General features: G+C 34.9%; 1 protein-coding gene across 10 annotated transcripts in view; it reads right to left on the bottom strand.

Annotated features, from left to right (window-relative positions):
- Nucleotides 1-19,681, bottom strand: part of npas3 (neuronal PAS domain protein 3) — a 609,585-nt gene that overhangs the window by 38,824 nt on the left and 551,080 nt on the right. For all 10 annotated transcript variants that reach the window (XM_087289921.1, XM_087289922.1, XM_087289923.1 and 7 more), the window contains one exon: nucleotides 7,564-7,682. In XM_087289921.1, the coding sequence (XP_087146047.1) occupies nucleotides 7,564-7,682 (119 nt within the window). The remainder of the gene's footprint in view (nucleotides 1-7,563; nucleotides 7,683-19,681) is intronic.

The raw sequence follows: 19,681 nt of genomic DNA, 5'->3' as shown, positions 1-19,681 counted from the left end.
CAGGTCAGAATCACTATGACGTTTCACCGAATGACAAAAAACAAACATACAGAATTTTATTTATATTTTGATATTAAATAAATATTTTTTACATAAATTATTTGAATTAAAAGGGATAGTTCAACCAAAAAGATACAGTAAAGATTGTTAGAAAGTGAAAAACATAGACATCCATAATACTATGAAAGTCAATGATTATCAGTTCTAAACATTAATGGCAGAATTTTAATTTCTGGGTGAACTATCACTTCAACATGCTTTATAGCTATAATCACCTGTAATTACATTTGACATGGACACTAAAAATGGGACGTGTCTTCTTTGCATGCAGTGTTGGGTGTAATTAGGTACAAAGTAACTGCTGTAATTTAATTACTTCTTTGCTGAAAAAGTAAAGCAAGGGATTACTTTTCATTTTAGGTAAATTAATTACAGTTGCTTATAATGTACTTGCTGTTAATACAGTACATCAATTCAACAGTTCCATAAAAATCAGTTCTGAGAAGCAGAGTGATCACATTTTTGCTAAATAATTATATATTTTTTACCTAAAGAAGAACAATCATATAATTTTTCAAGACAATTGCATATGGTTAAGAAACAAATTGACCACCAAGTTCATGAAAATATGAAGTATAAATAGAGAGAAGCAGAGTAATTGTATATAATTATTTGTTTATTATTCAGAAATTTGGCATAACTTATTTTTTCAACTAAAGGTTTTATTTGTCTGACAATTGCACATGCCAAAGTGAAAATGAAATGAACAATGAAATGTTTTAGAAATTAATTTTAATACAGTATGTAATAATTTGAAACCTTTTTAATTTATATATTGTTCAAAATGTAGGTGTTTAAAATTAAACTACTGTTTACCTAAGATAAAAAAAAATTTCTATTGCCGATGCATTGAGATTTATGCGGATTTTTTAGTACTGAGTCAAGTAATTAAAATACTGAGTAACACTTCTTTTTTCTAGACAAAGTAATCAGGAATTTATATATATATATATATAATATTTTTTTTAAATGACGTAATTACTAAGTAATTACATTTTGGAAGTAACTTACCCCATACTGCTAGCAAGCAATAGCATTCAACACTGAATAAAGCACATAATTATCAGTAACTGCGGTGATCTTTGTCAGAGTAGTTTATGTTGTTGTTCTTCTGTGATATCATAGAAAGAAAGCATTTTTAAAGCAGAAATTCTGCAGAAATTTCCTTCGTGGATAGTCGCATATCATGGCATCATGTCATGTGTAGTGAGGACACTGTGTAATGAGGATATGTAGTGTAGTGAGGACACACCTTTAGTATGTTTCTTTTGATCCAGATCAGGTTAAAAATTATACATTGTATCTTTTTTGCCATTTTGGAGATTTTCTCACCAAACTGACCGCTCTGAACCAAACCAGTTGAAACAAACCAAAAAAGTAGTCATGTGACAACATTTACATCAGTTGTTGGCTAGATGAACTTCCTGAACTGAATTTTGATTGGGTAGAATTAATGCACGGGAAACTCACATGTGCAACACATTAAAGTAAACAAAAAGTAAAGGAAATTTCATCAAAAGGAATTTAAATACATTTTTAATGACGTAATTACTAATTTATTACATTTTTTAAGTAACTTACCCAACACTGCTAGCATGCAATAGCTTTAAATAGATCCAGTCAAGTAATTAAATAGCGCCAGTAAGTTACTTTTCTGCCAAAGTAATCAGAAAAGTATTTAAAATACAATTTTAATGATGCAATTAGTAATTAATTACATTTTTGAAAGTAAATTGGAAGGATTTAATGCTGAATTAAGTGCATAATCAGTACCTGAGGTGACATTTGTCAAAGTTTGTCTTCTGCGATATCATAGAAATAGATAAAAGCATTTTTAAAGCAGAAATTCTGCACATCGCCGTCATGGATAGTCACATGTCATGGCATTACGTCATGTGTAGTGAGGACACACCTTTTGTCACGTTTAGCGTGATCAAAACAGAAACAAAAACGGGAACAGCGACAGTGAACAAAAATCCAAAATACCAAAGTGCAAAGTAACAAAATAACAAACAAACAACAACACAAGAAACTAAGCCAGATAAACACGAACTAGACTTTAGCAAGATACAAGAACAAGATCAGGAACAACAAACTCGGAATAGCAGACTTACTGGAAACTTGGATACAAGAAAGACAAACGACGCGATCAAACAGTGGTGGAATGATAGAATATATAGTCCAGATTATCAACAGAAACGGAAACAGCTGTGAATACAATCAGTGTATGTGTTCCGGTGTATGCGTGTGGTATGTATGGATTTGCAGTCCTTTTGGGCGCTGTAGTTCAATGGACACTGAGTTGGAACTACAGCCCTCAGGTGGTCACTGATAGTCATAACACCTTTAGTATGTTTCTTTTAATTACTAATTGATTACAATTTTGAAAGTAACTTGGTATAATTTAACGCTTAATAAATCACATAATCAGTCCCTGAGGTGATCTTTGTCATAGTAGTTTATGCTGTTGTTCTTCTGCGTTATCATGGAAATAGATAACATTTCTAAAATAGAAATTCTGCACATCGCGGTCGTTGATAGTTATTATAGTTAGTTTCTTTTGGTCCGGACCAAGATTAAAAATTATACATTGTAGGCTTTTTTTTTTTTTTGCGATTTTGCCTCTGTTTCTCACCAACGAACCAAAAAGTTGCCTAGGCAAATTTCCTAAACTGCATTTTGATAAGTTACAATTAACGCTACGCGATTATCTCATTAATTTTGTAATCGCGAAAACACAAACCTTCATCAAACTGGTGACCTAGCATTGGCAAGCACACTTGATGGAGCTTTTGCTGAGCTTCAATAAGACATCACAGCACTCCGCGATCACAAGGTGATGTCCAATTACAGCCGAAATCAAACCCGTACACGAATTCTCGAAAACACAGCGGCGCAGCAGAGAGCGCCAACTCACACACAAAAGCACACACAACGCTGGCTCTCCCAATAAATAAACACTGAGTCGTATTAAACGCGTACAAAATGGAAATGATTCTACTGAAGCCCAAAGCGAGGGGCATCAAAAAGTTAGTTGGAAAATACAACTTTTGAAGTAATTGCCACAAAGAGAGACTAGCCAGTGAATTGCTGCAGGAGTGCTCTTGGCAAGAACATCATAAGCTCTGGCAAAACATTAAATATGCTCAGGCTGCTAAATGCAAACTGACATGGCAAGGGTTCACCGCGGCCGCAGCGAGACGCAGCCGCATAGCATATCTCAATTTAATACAAGCCAACATAACAAAGGGATCAATTTTTATAATTCATGGTTCAGCACAAAATGCTCTCTCTCTCTCTCTCTCTCTCTCTCTCTCTCTACCGCCCGTCACCACGTCGGTGAATATAGAATAGGTATACATAAGAAATAAGATTCATCTGTTCCTAGGGATTCTCTGGAGTGCTTTTGAAATGCGATACGGCACAAGTAATGATAGAGAGCTTTTACATGAGTGCATTAACTGAGCCGGGGGCCGAGACGCCTTGGCAGGAAAAGAAAAGGCTGGTTTAAGCTGGAGAAGAATTCACTTTGATTTGACCTCCAGAGTGAAGAGGAGATATAAACAGCCATGATGCGCTTCCCGCCGCTGCCGCCGCGCGCCCATCACCTAATGCATGCAAAATTCAGACTTTTTGTATTATGTAACAACACAAATATTGACTTAATTTGGAGTAAATGCAATAAGAAGTGTCCTTGTCTGGCCGGTAATATATGCGAATGTGCATGCGTGAATATTTATGCTATGGGTTAGTGCGCTCCCCGACTTCACGCTTATTTGCATCCAATCTATGTCCAGATGGATGCGGCGGGTGGGATGGGGTTGGGGGGGTTTGGATCGCAGTCGTTCACTCACAGACACATCCAGACAATCATCTCGTTGTCTGATGGACACTAAATGTGAAGCATTCGGTCATCTGCTTTGTCTGTGCTATTGTCTAATATTAAAACGTGCAACTAAACGCTGCTCCTTGTGCTTTCACGCAATAGTATGCAATTATATAAAGAGTAGGGATGTGCATCTCAAAGCTGAGAACGATCTTGATGAACAGACAAGGATGCGATACATTAAAGATACATTTGAACTACATACCGATACGATATGATACAGTTTAATTTACTCCTGTCGTAATGCAGTACGATATGATTTCGTTTCGATTCTTCACAATGCAATTAGACGCAAAGCTATGCAATGGAAAGAACATAATCGCTTATATATTTAACTGTCAGGCTAAGCTCATTTCCTAAAACACTGACTGTAGAAATGCAAAATAATATTAGTAATATTAATATTATTTTCAAGATCTGAGGTAAACCATGCTGCTGCTGCTTTCAGTATGCACTGTAAAAAATAAATCCGTAAAATTTACGGTAGAAAACCGGCAGCTGTGGTTGCCAGTACTTTACCGTTAAAAACACGGTACAAACCGTAAAAGTAATTTTTCATTTTTACGGTAAATTACAGTATTTTATTAATTTATAGAGGTAATATGTCTGTATTTTGAATGGTCAACATCTACACATCTTTTGTTTCACAGTTAGACACGTTAGCACACCCACATGAAGAAGGTGGTGATGAAGTTACATAATGAGCCAATGCTTATCACAATTAACTTTTCCCACAAGCAGAAAAGAGTAACAGCATGTAGAAGGTGCTTAGTGTCATTCACACAGCTACTAAACACCAGTATGGTAACACGGATAAAATAAAAGTCATGAAATAAACATTGTTTATCAACATGAGATGTAACATAAATCTCTAATGTACATAACTGATGGGGAAACAACTAAAAAGATCCATATTAATGTCAACCAAATGCATAAAAAGTGATGTGCCATGCAGGGAATTCTGGGAAAGTCAATTTACAGTTATTCGCCGTATATATTAAGGAAACACACCGTTAACCAGGTTACGGATTTGTACTGTAGCATTTTTACAGTTTTTTACCGTTGAAATCACGACCATTTTTTACAGTGTGGCGATAAATGTCACATTAAATAATGTTCAAACTAACAGTGACTATGTTTACATGGACACCAGTAATTCGATTTTACTGCAATTAAGACAATACTCTCATTAAGAGTCGAAAATGTAAACAGCGATTTTTGATTAATTTAGTCAGATTAAGCTCATAATGGAACTAAAGAGAAATTGAATTAAGACTTGTGGAGTATGCCGGTTTTAGTCGCATTATTAAAGTGCATTACAGACATGTAAACACCCTAATCGAATTATTACCATCATGTAGGGCTTTTCGCCGTGTTTTGCGACAGGATAGTCCACACACACACACACAAACACACAGCTGTTTGACACTCTTTGCACCTACCGAATCAGTGCAGGCCACAGACACCTGCCTCGTGAAATGCGGAGCTTTTTTTTTTCATTCAGCATGCGGTATGAACTTTCATTAAAACAACTCTTCCAGCAGTTCATAGTTGCATCCAATATTTCGTTTGTCATGAGGGGCATGCCCGAATGAAAGTAAAAGTGCCAAACCACAGTTAAAGTTGACAAATTAATAATGAAACACCCAAAAATGACATGAAACTTCGGAGGAAATGCGGACAGCGCGGTGACTCAATGACGTTAATCTAAGCATGTGCTATAACCTGTAAAACGCGATGTAAACGCCTTGATCTTATTATTGTCTTAAATAGATTAAGGCAAATTATGTCCATGTAAACGTAATCATTGGTAACATTTAACGCTAAATAAAGCACTGAATCAGTACCTGAGGTAATCTTTGTCATAGTAGTTTATTCTGTTGTTTTTCTGTGATTTCATAGAAATAGAAAGCATTTCTAAAATAGAAATCCTGCACATCATGGTCATAGTTATGACAAAATCTTGTATTGTTTAGTCATATTGGCTCTGGTTCTTACCAAACTGACCGTTCTGAACCAAACCAGTTGAAACGAACCAAAAAGTAGTCATGTGACAACATTTACATCAGTCGTTGGCTAGACAAATTTCCTGAACTGCATTTTGATTGGTCAGAATTAACATGCAGGAAACTCACGTCTGCAACACACGGAAGTAAACAAAAAGCAGAGGAAATTTGTCTGTGACCTGCTGTAATTGCAGTAAAGAGTCAAAATTAAATTTTCTCATCGTAAAATTTAACAGTTTAACAGCTAGTTAGTTTCCAAAAGTCTTCAAGTTCAAATGAACTACTCCAGGGTTAGTTTGAAAGCAGGTCTCAGTACACTAGTTCGTTCCGCTCTTGGTGCACAATAGAGATCTGCGCGGCACAAAATTTTTAATCCAGCTCCCGCCAGGTTTTAGTCCAAACCCAACCGCTCCCGCTTATATTCAGCATTTGTTGTCATGCTGCCCGACCGTCCCGTTTTCTAACGACTGCGACCATTCCCACTAAACCAAAAACCACCCTGCTACAAGATATGGACCTAAACCAAGCTGTCTGTATAAACACACACATACATAGACACACAGCACCAAGCAAGCGACACACAGAATCACGCTCTGTCTCATTTACACACAAACACACACACATATACAGCACCAAGCTCTCTCTCTCATTCACACACATATACAGCAACAAACAAGCTTCACACAGCATCACGCTCTCTTATTCACACACATACATACGCATGCTCCCTTGCTCGGAAGTCGGGAGCGATATTGTTAGACCTCTATTGCGATTTATTCGGAAATTTATTCCCACGGCACATGGAATCTGTTGCAGATCTCTAGTGCACAACCAAGCACGATTGCCACTTTCACACCTACCGGAATGAACTGAGCACCCTCAAAAATGATTAATAAGCAGCAAATTAGGAGATTATTGTTGCAAAAGTCATAGTTAACAGTTTATTAATAGCAAGAATTTTATTTTAAAATAAATTGCGACCATAATGAATTATTATTAATATTAATTAATATGGTAAACAGCAAAATGTTACGGCAGAGCAAATAGTTTGCCTTAAACTGATTATATTATTGAAAATAAAAAGTGCATTTGACATAGGATGATTAAGACTTGATTTAAATATACAGTTAAAGTTGGAACTATTAATTCTGTATAATTTGTATATAATAGTTTTAATAACTCATTTCTAAAAACTGATTACTTTTATCTTTGCCATGATGACAGCAAATAATATTTGACTGGATATTCTTCAGGACACTTGTATTCAGCTTAAAGTGACATTTAAAAGCTTAACTAGGTTAATTAGGCATGCTAGATTAATTAGGCAAGTCATTGTATAACAGTGGTTTGTTCTTTAGACAATAGAAAATACATATTGCTTAAGGGGGCTAATAATATTGACCTTAAAATGGTGTTGGAAAAAAAATTGAAAACTGCTTTCATTCTTGCCGAAATAAAACAAATAAGACTTTCTTCATAAGAAAAAAGGAAATACTGTCAAAAATTGCTTGCTCTGTTAAACATCATATGGGAAATATTTAAAAAAGAAAAAAACTGCAGCTGAGTATCATTGATTATATCAATTATAAAGTGTTTTTTCATTTCTTTTACCTTGTATCCAGAGGACTTGATGTGAACGCCTCTCTTGGTGAGCGTGGACTTCATCCGGATGAAGAAGGAGCGTTCAAGAGTGTTATCCGGAGACAGAAGACTAGGGCTGCTCGACTCCACTGCGGAAACACACACACAACAACAAACATCATTACAACGCACTGCTTTAGTGAGTACCATGTGTAATATCTGCTCATTGAGTTTCTATCATCTCTTGGTAGACAGTTAATGAAACAGCACAAGGCGATAAGGAGGAAGGCGCTAATCAAACTTTGACAATGTTTTAATTGTATTTACTAATAGCATGAAGCGCAGCCTCAACAAACATGATAATTGCTTTAAACTCTACATGGCAAACGAAGAAACCTCAGCAGGCTGTTTTTATTTATTTATTTATTTTTACCTCTGTAGGAATGTGTAAATTAGGAAATTGGAAAATGAAGTCGAGTAATTTAAGAAAGTTAGAAACCACCCAGGTAATCAATTAAACCCCCCTAATATTGCAGTAATTATGCACAATGCATGCAAAAGTTGTAATAGCTCATCATTGGAAAAATACAAAAATGCTTAAACAATGGTTACAAGAATTGTTTCATTGCTTGAATTTAAGATTATTGAAGTCAAAATACTTTTTAAGTGCTGTTTAATGGAGAGAAGTTTTATTTCCAACACATTTTTAAACAGTTTTGGGGCCCTATTTTAATGATCTAGGAGCAAAGTCTAAAGTGTCAAGCATAAGGGCGTGTCCGAATCTATTTTTGCAATTTAAGGGATGGAAAAATATGGCCTGGCGCATGGTTTAACAGGGTTGTATTTATTCTCTTAATGAGTTCTGGGTGTGTTTTGAGCATGGCGTGCATTAACCAATCAGAGTCTCATCTAACATTCCCTTTAACAGTCAGTTGCATCTCGCCATGGTACATTTGCTATTTACATGGCGGACTTTGTAACTGGAAAAAATTCTTTACTAGTAAGAAAGTTAAACAGTTAAACAGAGCATCTGCAGTGCGAGGATAAAGAACCCGCCTTCTCCATTCGTCCTCTTTACTTTACTCCTTTACTTTACTCCTTTATTTTGGTGAAGGCAACGGTGGAAACTCACTCCACTGAAGACATCCATTAGCCTACATATGTAATTTTGTTTAAGCTCAAAGATTTGTTTCAAAACTGTTTCTAAATTCAGCTCTAATTTCCAGTGAACAAATAAATGAACAATAATAACAAAATGTGGTCAAAAAACTGAGTTATATCCAAATACACATGCTATGCCCCATATGATCCAAAACCTGACAGGTGGACAAATCTAAACTTGTTTTTATTAAAACTATATATATATATATATATATATATATATATATATATATATATATATATATATATATATATATATATATATATATATATATAAAATAAATAATGCTGCTAATAATAATGACGTTATACAAATGCAAATTGAAACTGATAAAAGCCTCCCCAAGGTGAAGAAGGCATGGAGGCAGTGTTTTTATATTTATGTAGAAATTAACTATTATTTTTGAAAGATTTGAATCCTTTATTTTTTCATATGTAAAGATATTTGTGTATTGCTGTACATCCTGTGTGTATTCAGCAATGTGTAAGTGTTTGGACCTACATAGGTGCATAACTAATGTGCTCTGCACTGGACTTTAGACCAGCTTTTAGTTGGTCAATGGTGCAGTCTTTTTCAGTTCCTCAAGATAACAAACACGCCAAAAATGCGCCTTAACACACGTCTTTTATAAACCAGCACACCAATGAGTCTAAAAAGTGGCGCAAGTGGATTTGCTATTTAAACAACGTGGCGCAAAACATGAAAATTAGTGTTGCGCTGATCTAAAAATAGCAACAAATCGCGCCAAAAACTTCTTGCACCTCATTGCACCGGGTGTATGATAGGGCCCCTAATAACTAATTGCATGAAAACATACTAATATTTAGCTTAATGTGCAATTAAAAAAATTAACTAGGTTCATTAGGTTAACTAGGCAAGTTATTGGATAAGAATGGTTTGTTCTGTAGCCAATAAAATAAAAAAGAATTAAAGCGGCTAATAATCTCGATCATAAAAATTGTTGAAAAAATATAAAACTGCTTTTATTCCAGCTTCGACATTCATATAAAAGCATGTCATTTTCAGCAACATCCTATAAAATATATTGTCTAAATTGTTTCAGTAGAATCAAATCAACTCTTCTAGTCATTTCAACTTACATCAGTCCATCGGACTAAAAATATTATGTTAAACTTTGTATACTGTAGCTAAAAAACCCCAGACTTTTTGTCATCTTATTTTTTACAGCGCAGACTACAAATGAATTCATTTTTCATCCTATATAAAAACAGATGCTAAAGAAATCTAGCTTTGATCTTAACACAAGGACACAAAGGAGGTCTTGCTAATTTGTCTTAACATGCTTGATTAGAGCCAAATTAATTGCACATTTAACTTGTCTTGACATTCAGCATGTTGCAAACAGCCACCTGAACTCTAGCAAACTTTGAACACTCTTATTAATTAAACTAGTGTAAAACAGCGTCAAACATTTACACATTTTTCAGATATGAGTGTTTTCACATAAAATAATTTCTGAATGAAGAATAATGTTACTTGTTGTTATTTTAAACAATGTTTACTAGTCATGTAATTTCAGTCACAGTGTGGGTAAAATATATATACTAGTAGACTATACGAATCTCGGACAACAAAAGTAAGGATCCAAGTATGAGCAGGTAATGGTCAAAAAAGGGGCAAGACAGGTACACACAGGGCATCCAAAACTTAGTCGAAAATAGGAATAAAGTCTAAATAGGCGGCAAATGCTAAACAGGGCTTAGGTCAAAAATACAAACGGGCAAAAAAAAAGAAATGACATGCAACATACAAACATTAAAGACTCTGTGCTAAACTGGTGTATATGTGGTGTATAAGTAGTCTGAATGATCAGTGATCAGCCATGATTGGCAACTGGTGTGTGTGACGTGGGCTGATGGGATTTGTAGTTCCTTAACAAGACATATGTAGTTCACCAGCGATTTGTCAGGAGTGGACTACTGGTGATTGTGGCAACTACACTTTGGGACTATGAATGGAATCTACTATAGTTTCTATACAACAAATAATAAAAAAGTCTATATTATCTAAACTTCAATCATAGTAATAAGTGCAAAATTTTAGTAATAAAAAGTTTGGGCACACTTTATTTTAAGGTACAATTCTCATTATTAATAAACCATTAATTATGACTTTAGCTCAATAAACTCCCAATTTGCTGCTTATTAAAGGTTATTAGTTAGGTTTAGATTTTGGGGTGTGATTATCAGGATGAGAATAATGGTGCTATGCTATTAATAAATGGTGTTACTAGCGACAATACTTTTTTCAGTAACGAGTAATCAATTGAATTACTGTTTACCTTGTTACAACGCCGTTACTGTTACTGACAATTAAATGATGATGATTGGTGTGTTTGTGAACGTGGTGTAAATGAGAACGTGATGATTGGCTTGATTGACACGCTGCTGTTGTCGCTCACATTGTCCCACAACACCATTAAAAAAGTTTATATTAGTGTACAGTATTTGTATATTTATTTTGTAGTCATTTTTCAAGATTTTTTTTAAAGTAACACAATAGTTACTTTCCCTGGTAATTAGTTACTTTTAGAATTATGTAACTCTTATTCTAGTTTTTAACTCAATTACTATTTGCAACTAGTAAGTACTATAACTAAATACTCTTTTAAAAGAATGTGCTCAACACTGATGTTTATATATATATATATATATATATATATATATATATATACGGTTGAATTCGAAATTATTAGCCCCCGTGAATTATTAGCCCCAATTTTCCCCCCCAATTTCTGTTTAACGGAGAGCAGATTTTTTCAACACATTTCTTAACATAATAGTTTTAATAACTCATTTCTAATAACTGATTTATTTGATCTTTGCCATGATGACAATAACTAATATTTGATATTTTTCAAGACGTTTCTATACAGCTCTAAGTGACATTTAATGGATTAACTAGGTTAATTAGGTTACCTATGGGGGTTAGGGTAATTAGGTTAGTTATTGTATAACAATGGTTTGTTTTGTAGACTATCGAAAAATATATAGCTTAAATGGGCTAATAATTTTGTCCCTAAAATAGTTTTTAAAAATATTAAAAACTGCTTATTCTAGCTGAAATAAAGCAAAAAAGACTTTCTCCAGATGAAAAAAAAAACATTATTAGACATACTGTGAAAATTTCCTTGCTCTGTTAAACATCATTTGGCAAAAATTCAAAAAATAAAAAAAGGGGGGCAAAAACTTCTGACCTTAACTGTATATCATGCAGTCTGTACTTTATAAGGACTAATAAACAACCAATATTTTAATAATAGGCAGGTCATAAGCCACTATTTAACCTAAAAATTGTATATTTATTAGTAAGAATTAGTGCTTCAACTAATTTGTTACCAAAAGTTTCTTAGGAAAATGTAACCATTTTTTTGTGGAATAAACTCATGATTGTGATGTACATTAAATCATAAATGTATTCATAAATATTAGTTATTGAAATCACCATAATCATCCTGCATACAATAAATATAGAAATAAGACAACTGACTTTTGAGAATAAATATACATTAGAGGAATAAAATCTATTACATTGTCAATACTAAATATACTAATTAATAATCATGTAAATATGTCAGGAGCGATGCAGTGGCACAGTAGGTAGTGCTGTCGCCTCACAGCAAGAAGGTCGCTGGTTCGAGTCTCGGCTGGGTCAGTTGGCATTTCTGTGTGGAGTTTGCATGTTTTCCCTGCGTTCGCGTGGGTTTCCCCCACAGTGCAAAGACATGTGTTACAGGTGAATTGGGTAGGCTAAATAGTCCGTAGTGTATCAGTGTGAATAAGTGTGTATAGTTGTTTTCCAGAGATGGGTTGGGGCTGGAAGGGCATCCGCTGCGTAAAAATGTGCTGGATAAGTTGGTGGTTCATTCAGCTGTGGCAACCCTGGATTAGTAAAGTAACTAAGCCTAAAAGAAAATGAATGAATGAATACGTCAGATATTGAATCTGATTATATTTATTTCATTAAAGTCATATAGCTATAAAAATTGCTGCTACTTTATAAGTAATTAAAGAACAAAACTAAGTAATTATATTTTCATGTTTCAAGTGAACTTTGTTTGGAGCCGAATGGTTGGTTGTATTAAAATTATAATTATAGTCATAATGTGTGTGAAAATGTACTATTGAACAGCAATCATAGCCATGCCTTACCATATAATAATTAGAAAAATCACAAAAAATAATCAAGGCATGAAAAAAAAGTGTTGAGTGAGTGTTATATAACAAAAACAAACTCAAACAAATTATAAGTTTTAATAAAGTTAGCCCATGGGACTTTAAAGTATGGCTGAATAGGCAAACCCATTCAGTTTGGACGACTGTATTTATTTCTCCATATGTCTCCTCCCTCTTTCCTTCTTTCTTTCTTTCCGAGACCATGAATTAAATGTCATTTAAAATCTAACTAGTCCTTTATCACTCTGGGGAGAAGGCAGAGCCATGTTATATTTAGTCATTTCATTTCTTCTGATTAAATATGAATTACTACGAAATTTTTCTCATCATCTAACACACAAGACTACGCCGACAGCTTTTTAATACACTGTATAAGCACAAACTTCAGCTCTAAGAGTTTAATTCGCCTCTCTAATCCAATCACATCAACCTTATTTCTCTTATCACAGATTCCCATTTTGAATTAAATGAGCTCATTAGTTTTAATCAAAGGCAGAGAGATCAAAACTTGCACTTAAATGCTTTAGATCAGAGCTGTCAGTCAAGCGTAGACTTCTATTTGACTAAAACACAAGATCAGAGGCCGCCGCAACTCGCCGTTTTCATTAAGAATGAGACAAGCTGAAAGATACGCCGTCCTTTTTTTTTTGACACGTTTGCGCCGTTCGGATGGAGAAAGGTCACTATCCATGCGCCCTTCGCCACCTCGCTCTGCTGCTAATGACGGAAATATGAATTATACAGTAAAAGCTCTGCGACAGACGGTGGAAACTCCTGCCTCAACAATGAACACCGAGTTTCAGGACTTCCCTCGTGCCGCTGAACAATGAACAAAGCGACAGGAATTCAGAGAAGAAAACCATCTGAGAAGTGTATGGATAGAGAGAGTTAAATGTAGTCATTTCAAATATATTCAAATACCTTTGATTTCACTTTATAATTGACTATATTACTGTTTTTAACGTATTTTACATAGTGATGAGCAAGGATTAATCACATACAAAATAAGAGTTTGTTTTTACATACACTACCTGACAAACGTCTTGTCCCCTTTACAAGTTTTATGAACAACACATAATAACTTGAATTTTAGAAGATCATTTGGTATCTGACGTGGCCTATGTGAAAGGCAAAGGCCTCTAGATTATGCTTATTTTACCTGAATAAAATATGATCATGCCTTGATTTTTTATGATTTAATTAGGACAGTAAGGTCTGACTTTGCTTAGGCAAAAGTCTTGTCACTTAACAGAAATAATGTCCAGTATAGAATATAAAGTCATGCTGCAGTGGAAAAAGAATGAATATTGTGTCTGACTGCCATGAGCTTGGAGGACTGCATCCATACATCTCTGCAATGACATAAATCCTTATTAATAAAGTCATCTGGAATGGCAAAGAAAGCGTTCTTGCTGGACTCCCAGAGTTCATCAAGATTCTTTGGATTTATATTTAATGCCTACCTCGTTCCTCTTACCTTAGACATGCTTAATAATGTTCATATCTGGTGACTTGCCTGGCCATTCCTTACGCACCTTGACCTTCTTTACTTTAAGGAAATTTGATGTGGAGACTAAAGTATGAGAAGGAGCACTGTCCTGCCGAAGAATTTGGCCTTTCCTGTGGTTTGTAATGTAATGTCTTGATAACTTAGGCTGTTGATGTTGCCATCCATGCTACAGATCTCTTGCACGTCCCCAAACTGAATGTAACCCCAAACCATGATTTTTCCTTCACCAAACTTGACTGATTTATGTGAGAATCTTCGGTCAGATAGGGTTGCAGTTGGTCTTCTGCAGTATTTGTGATGATTGGGATGCAGTTTAACAGATGATTCATCAGAAGATCTACCTTCTGCCACTTTTCCAAGACAAAACTTTTTCCAGAAAGTATATATACAGTTGAAGTCAGAATTATTTGCCCCCCTGTTTATTTTTTCCCCAATTTTTGTTTAACGGAGAGAAGATTTATTTTTCAACACATTTCTAAACATAATAGTTTTAATAACTCATTTCTAATAACTGATTTATTTTATCTTTGTCATGATGACAGTAAATAATATTTTACTAGATATTTTTCAAGACGCTTCATACAGCTTAAAGTGACATTTAAAGGCTTAACTAGGTTAATTAGGTTAACTAGGCAGGTTAGGGTAATTAGGCAAGTTATTGTATAATAATGGTTTGATCTGTAGACTCGAAAAAAAAATATAGCTTAAAGGGGCTAATCATTCATTAATTCCTTCATTTTCCTGTCGGCTTAGTCCCTTTATTAATCCGGGGTCGCCACAGCAGAATGAACCGCCAACCTATCCAGCACGTTTTTACACAGCGGATGCCCTTCCAGCCGCAACCCATCTCTGGGAAACATCCATACACACATTCACACACACACTCATACACTACGGACAATTTGGCCTACCCAATTCACCTGTACCGCATGTCTTTGGACTGTGGGGGAAACTGGAGCACCCGGAGGAAACCCACGTGAACGCGAGAAGAACATGCAAACTCTACACAGAAACGCCAACTGAGCCGAGGCTCGAACCAACGACCCAGCAACCTTCTTGCTGTGAGGCGACAGCACTACCTACTGCGCCACTGCTGGTTAATCATTTTGACCTTAAAATGATGTTTAAAAAATTAAAAACTGCTTTTATTCTAGCTGAAATAAAACAAATAAGACTTTCTCCAGAAGAAAAAATATTATCAGACATACTGTGAAAATTTAATTGCTCTGTTAAACATCATTTGGAAAATATTTAATTAAATATTTAATATAAGAAAAAAAAAACTCAAAGAAGGCTAATCATTCTTACTTCAACTGTATATCACTAATCTTTCACACACACTTAAATAAAATATTGCTATAATTCAGTTAATCACTTTTTATGATTTTGTGGCTGCATTTATTTTTCCTAAACATGACAGAATTTAAATAAACGTTCATTTACGGTTTCAATACGGTTTCAACTGTTAACCTTAATAAATGTTTTAAAAATATGTTTTATACGTCACAGTTTTTTAACAGTTTCTTGAAAGAAAAATAAAACAGTAAAAAAAAAATGAAAATGTACTTTTAAAATGTAATGCTATTTCCACAATATTACTGTTTTTTTATATACATTTACTGTAACTTTAATCAAAAACATTCAAAATGTCATTGGTTGCCTAAACATCCCATTAATGTTTATTAAAGTAATCTTTAATTAATTAATTCAGCACATCATGTAATTCATTAGTACACTGCAGAAAATTCTCAAATCAAAATGCATTTTTTAGACAAGCAATAAATATTGTCTTATTTTCAGAAACGATATGTCAGAAATAAGTTTTTCCTTGAAACAAGCTAAATAATCTGCTAATGGAGTAAGCACAATCATTTTGTTTTCACTTTGAAGTAAGATGATTTTACTTACCCCATTAGCAGATTATATTGTTTTTTTTTTCTAGGAAAAGCTCTGAAAACAAGACAACATTTTTAGCTTGTCTAGAAAATGATATTTGGGAAACAAGACCTTAATTCTAAATAAGAAAAGCAGTTTTTGCAGTGCGGTCCTTTCTAAAATTTTCAGATTGCACATGTTAAATTGCTAATATACATTTTAGACTAAGTTAAAATGTTCAGTGATGCTTTAAATACTCTCATATGGTATATCAATTACCTTTCAGTAATTTAATGTGCTACTATTTTGGTTTTCAATATATACCATATCAGTGGTGTACTGTTAGTAATAACAATGCAATGAAAATAAAACTATGAAGTGTACATTTACAGCTAGTCATCTCTGTGCTGCATAAAAAATTCTGCTTGATTCCAGCATGTGGAAACAACTCAGATTCACTGTTTTTGTATTCAAGTCAAAAACCTGTTGTTTTGAACACATATGAGTTTTCCAGTGCTGCCATTTCTGCAGTCCATCCGAAAGCCCAGCGGCTGCAGAAACGTGGGCAGATCTGCTAAATCATCAATATCAGCCAATCCATGAGATTAAGGGAATCTGCTGCGTGTGTCAAGAGAGTCTTACATGTTCGACTTTAAACCTACATCCCACAATGCACCTGTGCTCCAGCACTCCACACACTCTAACCTTTGTTTTTGTGTTGTGTGTCTGAACTTGCTTGGAATTCAAGAGAGACAACAACACAGAAAACCTTCGAAATCCACACAACACCTCTTATTACTGTGAATAAAAAACAAAATAATAAAGCACTCCTAAGTGCTTTAAAGAAAAATAATACTGTTAATTAACTCACTTTGTGTGGTTTATTTATAAACTAATTTCGAGAGGATCGCGTGCTTATGATTGAACACAGCTGGTACCGCATCAGCTCCGTATATTGCACCCATCAGACGAATATTCACACACTATAAATTACCAGAGCTTCCTACTCCATCTTCGTCTTGAAGAATCTCCGCTCCACCCCTACTCCTCCCCTTCTCCGATAGGGTGGCATGGCGGCCCAGTGGTTAGCGCTGTTACCTCACAGCAAGAACGCAGCTAGCTCGATCCTCTCCAAGCCGGACAGCGTTTCTGTGCGGAGTTTGCATGTTCTCCCCGTGTTCGCGTGGGTTTTCTGGTTTCCTCATATCGTCCAAAGACATACACCTTAAGTAAATTGACTACTTCAAATATCATCCTTAGGCAACTCTTAGTCAATTTTATCTCAGCAGTTCACAAGCAGGGGAGTTGTCGAGACCTACCTGAGCTCAAACTCTCCTCTCACCCTTCAAACAGGAGGGAGCCCCGGGCTCAAGGATATTCTGAGCTCAGGGCACTCTCCCGGGACAGCATGCCAAATATGCTTTATTATCAATTGTCAGCTAGGAGTGAACTCTTGAAAATGCTATTTAAGACGAATGTGACTTTTATTTACTTTAGAAGATCATTAGAAAAGGTTTGTAGCCAAAACTGTCCTTGGTGATTCACACGTCAATGGCTACTGGAACATATACATATACAGGCAAAACAGGATTAAAGGCACAGTATGTTATTTTCACCACTAGAGGGTGTGTATTCACAACAACAAAAAAAGGCATAGCTTGATGCTGCCGTGTGGAATCATGGGAGTTGTGGTCTTCATTACATCCTATGGCTCTCCTGCAAAAATCATGATCTTGGATGAGCTAAAATATTCACCAATTATTACCGTGGTAGCATGAAGCAGAGTAAGAAGCTATTGCTGATGAGAGATGAACATAAGTATTGTTTTTTTGTTTTTACCTGGTAACACTTTACAATAAGGTTCATTAGTTAATGACTTTACTAACATGAACTAATCATGAACAACACATGTACAGCATTTATTAATCATAATTGAACATTTACTTATGTATTATTAACATTCAAGTCCATGCTTGTTAACATTAGTTAATGCACCATGAGTTAACATGAACTAACAATGAACTACTGTATTTTCATTAACTAACATTTATTAACATGAATATATACTGTAGTAAATGTATTGTTCAATGTTTGTTCATGTTAGTAAATGCATTACTTAACATTAACTAATGAACCTTATTGTAAAGTGTGACCTTTTACCTCATGTCAATTTAAAAGGACTTGAACTGATACACCCAGCACACTGATGCTCATCAATGTCAGTTCCAAAGCAGTCCGATCGGAAAAACTCAGAGGTGGGGCAATCATTGCAAGCTAATGTCTACTGTTTTGTTTAATATTAAAAGTCCTGTGAAATTAAAATAAAGTTTTTTTAAATGTTAAAATCAGTATGTTAGGGATGTCTATAAGCTAGCATGACAAAATTTGCACTTAAAAGATATAAAATCGATATAGACACCCAAAGCTTGCAGTTTGCTTCTACTGCCTAAATCAATGCGATCTCACGGCAATTAACAAGTTTTTAATTTAGTGGCTAATTCGTATGAATTTGTATGATCTAATGCGTACAATTTAGTATGATTTGCTCATCACCCAATGACAGTTGGGTTTGGTGCCACGCCTCTTTTTTAAAATCTTACATTTTTGTACGACTGAACTTGTATGAGTTTGTACGAATTAGCCACTAAACTGACAAAACGTAAAATACCTACGTTTTCTCGTGAGATCAGGCTGCCTAAATAGATCAACTTTTTTCACATCATCTCAAAATTAAGTTTCATACTTAAGTGCTCTCTAGCATCTGACATTCCCCGCCCCCTTCAAGATGCTTCTCATTTGCTTTTCATTTAAACACTACTGGCTGTTTTTTTTTTTTTTTTTTTTTTTTAATAAAGAAGACGAGTTCCTCTATGTCCCACCACCCTCTCATCATGTGTCAGTTGAATTTAGGCCAAACATAGAATGAAAAAAATGCACATTTTAAAGCACTTCATGAGATCTTTATTAACATTTTTAGACACATTCTATGTGAATGGCTCCTAAGGTGTGCAGTGATTTTCAGATAAACACACACTTCACACATCCCAGATAGTTCTAGTCATTTATAGACTGAATTGGGACTTGATCACACAGCACAGCACATTTGTTTTTTTGTGGTGAGAAGTGCCTTTTAAAAATGTTTTTCTGTTGGGAGCGAGCATTCTGCTGGATGTATTTGACCAATTGCTCTGTGTGCTCGCAGTTGGAAAAACTCAACTTGAGTTCTAACATGGAGACGAGCTAGACAGACGTACAATTCAACACTCATACCACAGACAGACAGATTTTGAACTTTAGGACACCTTGAGATATTAAACAGACGAAACAGTCTCAGAGTTCAACCGTGGTCACAAAGTATGATTGCTTCGCCATGGCAAATCGAAGAATTACAAGGAAGAATTCAGA

The sequence above is a fragment of the Danio rerio genome, chromosome 17 (assembly GCF_052040795.2).
Source record: "Danio rerio strain M-AB ecotype USA chromosome 17, GRCz13ab, whole genome shotgun sequence".
In the NCBI taxonomy this organism is placed as follows: Eukaryota; Metazoa; Chordata; class Actinopteri; order Cypriniformes; family Danionidae; genus Danio; species Danio rerio.
This window is presented reverse-complemented; position numbering and strand designations above follow the sequence as displayed.